This window comes from Taurulus bubalis (assembly GCF_910589615.1).
Source record: "Taurulus bubalis genome assembly, chromosome: 11".
NCBI lineage: Eukaryota > Metazoa > Chordata > Actinopteri > Perciformes > Cottidae > Taurulus > Taurulus bubalis.
In genome coordinates, this window is record NC_136599.1 from 1,032,685 (window position 1) to 1,042,684 (window position 10,000).

The 10,000-nt window shown below is 43.3% G+C and overlaps 1 protein-coding gene across 2 annotated transcripts in view; it reads right to left on the bottom strand.

Annotated features, from left to right (window-relative positions):
- Window positions 1–4,689: 4,689 nt before the first annotated feature.
- The window catches only part of itpr3 (inositol 1,4,5-trisphosphate receptor, type 3), a gene marked incomplete at its 5' end in the record, with an annotated part of 66,901 nt that continues 61,590 nt past the window's right edge, over window positions 4,690–10,000 (bottom strand). Inside the window, 8 exons of one of the 2 annotated variants that reach the window (XM_079225905.1) lie at window positions 4,690–7,032; window positions 7,187–7,348; window positions 7,681–7,841; window positions 7,925–8,090; window positions 8,490–8,605; window positions 8,716–8,820; window positions 9,160–9,349; window positions 9,704–9,868. In XM_079225905.1, coding sequence (XP_079082031.1) covers window positions 6,916–7,032; window positions 7,187–7,348; window positions 7,681–7,841; window positions 7,925–8,090; window positions 8,490–8,605; window positions 8,716–8,820; window positions 9,160–9,349; window positions 9,704–9,868 — 1,182 coding nt within the window. In that variant the 3' untranslated portion in view covers window positions 4,690–6,915. Of the gene's footprint in view, window positions 7,033–7,186; window positions 7,349–7,680; window positions 7,842–7,924; window positions 8,091–8,489; window positions 8,606–8,709; window positions 8,821–9,159; window positions 9,350–9,703; window positions 9,869–10,000 lie in introns of both variants that reach the window. The other variant, XM_079225906.1, reaches the window with a different exon arrangement.

Genomic DNA, 10,000 nt, shown 5'->3' on the forward strand with positions numbered 1-10,000 from the left:
TGTGGTATCATAAAGATGTGGTATCATAAAGATGTGATGTCATAAAGATGTGATGTCATAAAGATGTGGTCTCATAAAGATGTGATGTCATAAAGATGTGGTATCATAAAGATGTGATGTCACAAAGATGTGGTGTCATAAAGATGTGGTGTCATTAAGATGTGATGTCATAAAGATGTGGTCTCATAAAGATGTGATGTCATGAAGATGTGGTGTCATAAAGATGTGGTCTCATAAAGATGTGATGTCATGAAGATGTGGTGTCATAAAGATGTGGTGTCATAAAGATGTGATGTCATAAAGATGTGATGTCATAAAGATGTGATGTCATAAAGATGTGGTGTCATAAAGATGTGGTATCATAAAGATGTGATGTCATAAAGATGTGGTGTCATAAAGATGTGATGTCACAAAGATGTGATGTCATAAAGATGTGATGTCATAAAGATGTGATGTCACAAATATGTGATGTCATAAAGATGTGATGTCATAAAGATGTGATGTCATAAAGATGTGATGTCATAAAGATGTGGTGTCACAAATATGTGATGTCATAAAGATGTGATGTCACAAATATGTGATGTCATAAAGATGTGATGTCATAAAGATGTGATGTCATAAAGATGTGATGTCATAAAGATGTGATGTCATAAAGATGTGGTGTCACAAATATGTGATGTCATAAAGATGTGATGTCACAAATATGTGATGTCATAAAGATGTGGTGTCATAAAGATGTGATGTCACAAAAATGTGGTGTCATAAAGATGTTATGTCACAAAGATGTGATGTCATAAAGATGTGATGTCAAAAGGTGTGATTTCATAAAGATGTGATGTCATAAAGATGTGATTTCATAAAGAGGTGATGTCATAAAGATGTGATTTCATAAAGAGGTGATGTCATAAAGATGTGATTTCATAAAGATGTGATGTCATAAAGATGTGATTTCATAAAGAGGTCCCCCTCTTCAGAGATGGATGGAAGTGGTCTTATGGAAGTGACTCCTCATTTAGTAACTGGAAATATCAGGAGCCTCTTGGTCCCTCTGAGGATTGTGTGTCAGCAGATTTTAGTGCCAGTGGACAATGGGAGACCCTGAAGTGGACTATCAGAACCATGTAAAGGTGCTATGTGCAGTGCAGACGTGGACACGTCATTACTGAAGGTAGACTTGTGTCCAGACAACACAACACAACAAAGCTGCTCTAGTGGAAACCAGAGCTCTTCTCCAGCAGAGCTTCCACATGAGGACAGTGTGAGACAGGATGCAGGATGTAGAGGAACAACAGCTTTACTGAAGACTTCTTCTCTCAATGTTTTTGTCTCTCAGCTCAAACTGAAGCTGAAGGACCAGGGGCTGAACGACGACATCAAGCTGAGCTGGAAGAAGCAGGCGGATGGAAAAGTCTTCCACAAGGAAGAGAAGAAGACCGGGAAGAAGGGAAGAGATGAGCTGTAATGTTCTTTCAATCCACTCTGGTCAGAGGCTTCCTTTATCCATACGCGTGGGATCTTGTTTGCACCCTTAGAAGGTAGAAACTCTCATATATGGTTCTGGGTAAAACTTTGCTCTCGGTAGAACTCTCTGAAAAGGAATTTTTAGGAAAGGTTCTAGCAGGAACCCTGGACGAGCCAAAGACCCTCCAGGGTTCTAGTCAGCACATTTATTTCTAAGAGTGTAGTTACTTTGCAGACTAAGATTTTTATTATAATGTGTGTTAACCTTATTAATTATGATGCATTGCTTTGTAGAAGAATATTAATGAGTAATAATGATCCAATAACATGCTGTTTATTATATTATAGTCTCTAAAGAGTTTGTTCTGCATAATGAGTGCTTTTACTTTTGATCATGAAGAACATCCTTCATAGTTTTTACATCATAATTCTGAATGTAGGTGTTTTATTGGTGTGTTTTTTCATAGTGATGATGCTTCTTTTGCTTCAATAAAACCTTTGAATGAGCTTTCTGTGTCACAGTTCTTCATGTACTTCAGCTCACAACAGAGTCTGATGACTGGAACATGAAGGGTCAGCAACAAGCACAGGTGCGGGTCATTCATTCCCTTATAACTGAAACTGCCATCTCCATCACATTTATATGGGCCGGACATGTAGGCCTACTGTCTTAAACCGAATGGCAGTTTATTTTACCAAGGGTACGAGACTCTTGGATGGCCGGATAGGGGCTTTAACTCAGGGGTGCGTGGGTCCGCTCCAGAGGTAGGTCTGCTTCTCCAGGGGTCACTTGGCATGCAGGTCTACCCAGGTTTGAGTGCTTCAATGCGGGCATGAGCTGGTCAGGCTTAAACCCACTGCCAGTTATTGTCCCCAGTGTCCCTGGTACTTTGAGAGGGGGATTTCACTAAAATGAAGCCCAAGAAGGTCCAGTGAGACCTGGTTGTAGTGAGACCTTGGCGTGCCCTTGCACGTATGTACCACCCACTGCCAGCTATTGTCCCTAGTGTCTCTGGTACTTTGAGAGGGTCATTTCACTAACTTTGACCCAGAGAAGGTGCAGTGAGACCTGGGCACAACACTGGCTTAGAGTGGACACCAGAGGGCTCTCTTCAAGGATCAGTTGGGTTTAACTCACTATTACGCTGCTAACAGAAGATAGAAATATGAAGGGTCTGCAGACTTGCTGCATCGGGTGCTGATTCAAGTCATCCTCTTCAAGTTCTTGATTTCAGACAGACTATTATTTCTTCACCCCATGACCTCATTATAGGCCCAGTCCAGGGTGTCTGAGCAAAATCTGGACTCTTTAGGACTAATATTTAAGAGATTATGGCCATTTTTACATTGGTCAAAAAAGATTACAAAAATAATGGTCCAATTTCACACTTTGGGCCTGTGTTGGGGCCCTTAACATGCAGCAATTGGCCCCAAAATTGGGGGTATTTATTTTCAGAAGCCCCTCTTTTAATGGGAAAAGGATGCACATCTTTGGTTTGATTTAAAGTATTAAATTAAAATTACAAGACTTCTTTCACTGTCATTTGGGACAATTTTTGCCAATAGGGAAAAATGAATTTTTGGGAAAAGGAGATTCAGTCATTCCTGGACTCAATTGGGATATTTCTGGGTGCAATACAAACACGTTTAAATTATTTTTTGACACAATACTGGATTGTGGTGGACACCAGCATGCTGCTAACAGAAGATAACTCCCCAGAGGGTTTAGAGACGAGGCTCTTTGGGAGCAGGTTCCACACCTCAGATTGGATGTTTCCTGCATTTTTCAGACTATTTAGGCTATGTGATGAGTTATTACTAATGTTTGAAAAAAAGGACAACGGGGACAATTTCTGCCAGTGCGGCTAGGCAATAGGACTACATGTCCAGCCAGGAAAATACCTGCCAATAGGGTCAGGAGCTGGTCAGCCTTAACCCCACTGTGAGTTATTGCCCCCAGTGTCCTTGGTACTTTGAGAGGGGGATTTCACTAACTTTGACCCAGAGAAGGTGCAGTTAGACCTGGGTTAGCAGTTACCGTCCCCCCGGTGTCCCTGGTACTTTGAAAGGGGGATTTCACCAACTTTGACCCAGAGAAGGTGCATTGATACCTGGGTACCTAGGACAATGTATGGTCCATACCAATGTATTCCTAATGAGGTCCTACATGCAGAAAATGTGAGTGAAAATGTGCGTTGCTGTTGTATCATTTCAAATTAGCCAGCAGATATGCCTCTATTAATTTATTTTCCGTCCTAACCCCGTTTGCATGAAATCACTGCCGATAGCTGCTGCCCTCTGACCTTTAGATTGACACCTCACTTGAACCAATAGGAGCTTGCATGTTCTGTCCACAGTCTAGAATAGCTAACGAGAGTCTGCGTTGAAAGAAAGTGCCCCTCCCTCTTCTTTCGTATAAAGACCGACCCAATTGCGACCGATTGTTCTGATGACGGGCGTTTCATAGAACCAAGGAAATGTCGATAAGAACAAAATGCTGCTTCAGGGGGCAGAGTTAAAGCAAGGAAGTCCGAAAAAACTTCTACTATATTGTGTAAAAACTTACATACTCAATGTCAGCAGCACACAGTGATTCTGACTGTTAGGGGAAAAGCTTCAGTTTTGCCTTTCAAAACAGACCAAAACCATGCATTTACTCAATGGTTCAGGAAGAGCTTTTTAATTAACTTTTGGTATCCCTTAAATATGCGTTTCAGGCAAATAGTACAGGAAGAGGTTATAAGTAATTTCATAACATGACATGAAATAAAATCATGGTACGTCATAACCACCCTGCTTTGCTCTGCTTTCAACAACCAGTCAAGTTGTAGTTCACATCCAAAGTCTGTTAAAAAAGTCATCACTTCATCGTCATATTAAATCACAATCAAACCACACTTTGCTCTCCAGGAGAAGTTTTATTTAGATGAAGATGCGTAGTCTTCCTCCTCTTCACTCAGTGTACCCGTCTGTTGCTACTGAAGAGAGAAAGTAAATGGTATCTTATCTCATTTATAATCCAGTGTCTGAACTGAGCCATAAATACATCACTATTAAACCATAATATATATATATATATATATATATATATATATATATATATATATATATATATATATATATATATATATATATATATATATCACTTTAAAACCACAATATCCCTACATTTACAAAAATAACGTAACTTGGTTCAACTCACTTTTTTAAAGTTTAAAACAAATATTAATGTAAATGTTAATTCTGTCATCGCCAAACCAATGATGCAGTCTCTGTTCCCTTAAAATGACTAACGTGAGTAGTTTTGTTTCCTCTTAACATTCACACGTTATTCTGTGACACTGAACAGCTCGAAGCGCTCCGACCAGGGCCCTATTTCTGTTCCTCGTACCTGGTTACTGAGTTAGTGGATAACTGTCAGGATAAGATGACGCAGGTCAGGCGTTCTCGGTTTCTCGAAGCAAGCTTAGATAAATCACCATAGCAACACATCCAAAAATGTAAACCTGCTCCCGGGCAGGTTAACTGAACTTCACTGGATAAGATGGACACTCCACCGGACAAAAAGGCAGCTCCCTTCCTCATTGATGAAGGAGCGATATTATTATATTAGTTTCATAGGGAGAGAGTTCTTTCAGATCACAGGATCCATCCTTTACATCATCATGACTTCCTGTACGCGGCGATATAGATTTTGCCGGCAAGAAATACTTTATTTAGAGAGCTTCTCGAGCCGCGGACATTGATCACCACAGACGCAGCTGATCGTCTCAGACACAGACTGTCAGCCGCTGCATGCCGCTGTTCTTAAGTTTATTTAGCTCTTAAGAAACTTATGGATGTGTTGAAGCATCATAATTATATGACAGTGTTATTAGTACACCATGCATATCATTATTGTAGAACATGATTAAGGTGATGAGAATACAGAGAATCACACACAATGTATTTTCACTGCTTCAATTGATTGAATTTCTGATTATGAATAATACATACACACTGATCCGCCCATACACATATTCAAGCTAAATATACACATATATAGTACATGATGCATACGTGCATACAGTACATATATCCTCATAAGTATATATTTATTCGTAAATATAATCTGATTGATTTGGGTGATGAAGCACTTCAAATTAGCCGATACATTTTCTCAACACTGACGCATTTAACTTGTCTGATATATTTAGACGCTTATGTCTCTCAGAGGGGGCGGAGTTAAAGTTGCGTTCATGGCAACAATGTTGCAAAAACGTTGGAATATTCTCAATGCGTTTGCTGTGAATGATGGTTACGGTCTTGACTTCCTCATATGCCTTCATGGTCATCTCCTGCTTCTCAGCAGAGGAATAAAAAGAGGTTCCTCTGAGTTTATTGTCATTGTACTGGTAGAACATGGTGGGGTCAGTGCTCCATTATTATCCTTCTGAAGAGGAGCGGCGCATTTATCAGATGACTGACGTCTGGCTAGAATGAACGAGACGTTTCAGCCGTGAAGAAACCCAGACAGCCTGATGTCAATCATCTCGCTCATTTAAACTGGAGATTAGGACATCTGCTTGACTTTGTTTAGCCAGGTACGAGAAACAGGGCCCAGGAAGTGTGTGATGTCTTAAAAGTTGTTTGTATGGTTTCCGGTTCTAATCTAAACAGTTTTTGTCTGCTTATGACATAATAACTTGTGGAAAAAGGTGTTGTTGGTGTAATACAAATGTTGGACACCAGAGGTGGTAATGCAGCGCGCTCTAAATAGGACAAAACACATTTTTAACTCCTTTTTTGAGGATTGGGTCAAGTGCATTGGCACTGCAGCCTCTAGTGGCCAACACTAGTATTACAACTACTCTTGCTCCACCTGTTCTGAGGTCATGAAGGTAGGAGAGAAAAACTACTTCGATGGGGAAAAAAAGGTGAAATAGGTCAAACATAAAAATCAAGCACAATTTTCATTCTTTTCTTAACTTCTATTTAATAAATATTGAGTATTTGGCTCAATAATGGTGCTGATTTCTGGTAAATTTGTAAAAAATGTAAAGTATGACTTGTTCTCTAAAGATTTTCCGTGCATAATCTGCGTAACTTTCAGGTTGATCTTCATTTAAAAAACATTTCTGGTTTGAAACAAATTGTTGCTTTTTTTTGTTGTGCGTCTGTATGGACCACATATGTACTTTGTGCTTAACATTTGAAATAAGATCAAAGGATGAGCCAAAGTAAACTTAGCTGAGACGCGAACACGTCTTCTGTCTTTTGACCAGTAATGGTGGGCAGTCTGTCCATCACTCACGTCCAGACATTAAAAATAAAAAGCGAACAGAACATTTTTTTAGTGAGAAACATATGTTTTATGTGTAGATTCTAGTGTTTTATTGATGACATCCCTGTGAGGCGTTTCCTCCCTTGGAGCCGCCCAGCTCTGTTGTTGTTTACAGATGTAAACAGTCTTCTTTATGTTTTGTACATCTGGTGGTTTCCTCCCGCGGCGCTGGGCGGCATCGCGGCGCCGCCTCCCGCCTGGACGTCAGCGAAGCCCATCCTCTGCCTCCTCTTCCTCTGCTCGGTCATCTGCAAGAGCGGGAAAGAACTCACGGTTACTAGTTAGTTTGGGACGGGATGCGACCGGCAAAATGAAGCAATATACCCAGTGCAAGAAATATATGTGTATATGTGTGTGTATACATATATATGTATATGTATATAGATGTGTGTGTGTTCATACCTGCTCCTTCAGCTCCGTCAGCTGCGTGGTCAGCGTCAGCACCACCTTCATGGTCGTCGCCAACTTGTCCTGCAACATCCTCATCTCGTTCTGCTCACCGTCACCGTCCGTCACCACCAGGGACATCGCCTGCATGCGGGGGAACCAGTCCAGGTTGTTGTTCTGAAGAAGAAGAAGAAGAAGAAGAAGAAGAAGAAGAAGAAGAAGAAGAAGAAGAAGAAGAAGAAGAAGAAGAAGAATAGTTTAGACCCCGGTACTTCCTTAACTCCAGCTCTCCTATTGGCCGGCGGAGCCTCACCTTGATCACGTGGGCCACGCAGCTCTCCTATTGGCCGGCGGAGCCTTACCTTGATCACGTGGGCCACGCAGCTCTCCTATTGGCCGGCGGAGCCTCACCTTGATCATGTGGGCCACGTAGCTCTCCTATTGGCCGGCGGAGCCTCACCTTGATCATGTGGGCCACGTAGCTCTCCTATTGGCCGGCGGAGCCTCACCTTGATCATGTGGGCCACGTAGCTCTCGGGCCCGGTGTAGTCCGTCTGGTTCTTCTCGCGCACCAGCACGATGAAGTACAGGTAGTTCCAGATGTTGTGCTCCAGCTTGATGTGCTCCTCGAACGACACCGTCTTGTTGTCGAACTTGTCCCTCTCCAGACCTGCGGCACAAAGAGCCGGCCGTCACGCGTCAGAACACACCTGAGTGAGAGGCGTCCCGCAGGGTCGCTGGTTCAAGCCCCACCGCAGATGAAGCACGTGGTCTTCAGCACTTCCTCCTTCTTCTGCTTCTCGCTCCTCAGGTCGGCGAACGTGTCGATGATGACGCCGAAGATCAGGTTGAGGACGATGATGATGACGATGAAGTAGAAGAGCAGGTCGTACACCACGCGGGCCGCGAACAACGGCTCCTGAACACGCACACACACAGACACACACATGCACACACACAGACAGACAGACAGAAACACACACACCACATATTTAGAGGTGCAATGTGTATTTTAATGTTGTAGACGTTTTTTTTTACTTCAGTTCTTCTGTGTTTATGAAGAACATTTTGTATCAAAAACAAGTAAAACCTATTTATTAACTAAATATAAACACATGTTTCAGATGATTTTTAACTTTTTGCTTTCCATAAAGTCAAGGTACATGAGTAGTATATGTATGGTGCATCTGCTCGTACACACACAAACCAACCATGTATATACAACTTACAAGATGTTATTACAGAGTAAAAGTAGCACTACATTTGAATATTAGTACACGCTGTGTGTACAAGTATCCATGTTTTGCGTGTCCTTTACATTCTTGGAGGGTTTGCGCAGAACGTCTCCGACTCCGCCCCCATTCCTCAGGCCGTGGTTCAGCACGGTGACGATGCACATCAGCAGCGTGTCGCACGCTCGCTCGGAGCTCGGCTCTGAAACACACAATGTACTGACATGTAGTAATACTTCTACTGACATGTAGTAATACTTTTAGAACATTAATAATAATACATCATCGTCATACTTTTAGAAGGACGCTCACCTTCTTGCTCCTCCACGCTGACGGCCTCCGTCTCCACGGTGCAGCTGACCCTGTCTGCAGAGCACGACTTGAGGAAGTCCTGAGAGGCCTCACTCTGCTGGGGAGCTGCACACACACACACACACACACACACACACACACACACACACACACACACACACACACACACACATAGACACACACACACACACATACACACACAAACACAGACACACACACAGACACACACACACACACACACACACACACATAGACACACACACACACACACACACACACACACACACACACACACATAGACACACACACACGCATACACACACAAACACAGACACACACAGAGGAGGTTTGAAAGTGGGAATAAAGAGCTCGGTCTCGGGGTCAAAGGTGAACCATGGAGGCATGAAGTGATGAAGTCGTGAAATACATATTCATAAAAAGCACCTTCGGCGATCTGCGCCAGCGGGTCGACCTCCATGATGAAGTCCTCCTTCAGGCAGAGGAAGCCCACGATGGAGAACAGGTACACGAGGATGAGGGCGAGCAGCGCGGTCAGCAGGATGGAGCGCCCGTTACGGGTCACGCTCTTGATCACGTTGAACAGCGTCTCCTCCCGGTAGATGAGGTCGAACAGCTGAGGGCGAGACGGGTGAAAGTGAGACGGGTGAAAGTGAGGCGGGTGAGAGTGAGACGAGTGAGAGTGAGACGGGTGAAAGTGAGGCGGGTGAAAGTGAAACGGGTGAAAGTGAGACGGGTGAAAGTGAGACGGGTGAGAGTGAGACGGGTGAGAGTGAGACGGGTGAGAGTGAGACGGGTGAGAGTGAGACGGGTGAGAGTGAGACGGGTGAGACGGCGATGCACACACACACACACACACACACACACACACACACACACACACACACACGGCGTGTACCAGGATGCTGTAGAAGAGCTCGTGCACACACACACACACACACACACACACACACACACACACGGCGTGTACCAGGATGCTGTAGAAGAGCTCGTGCACACACAGCCCCAGCGTGGAGGTCAGGACGTAGGCCAGGTGGTACAGGAACTCCACGTCCATCACCATGGCCTTGTAGCCCATGATGAAGGTCCCATTGTTGCCCACGAAGCTCACCACAAACACCACCTTGTTGAGCAGCTGAGGGCACAGGGAGAGCAGCTCAATACAGATACATACAGATACATAAGAGATACACAACATATACATAACAGATACATACAGATACATACAGATACATAAGAGATACATACAGATACATAAGAGATACAT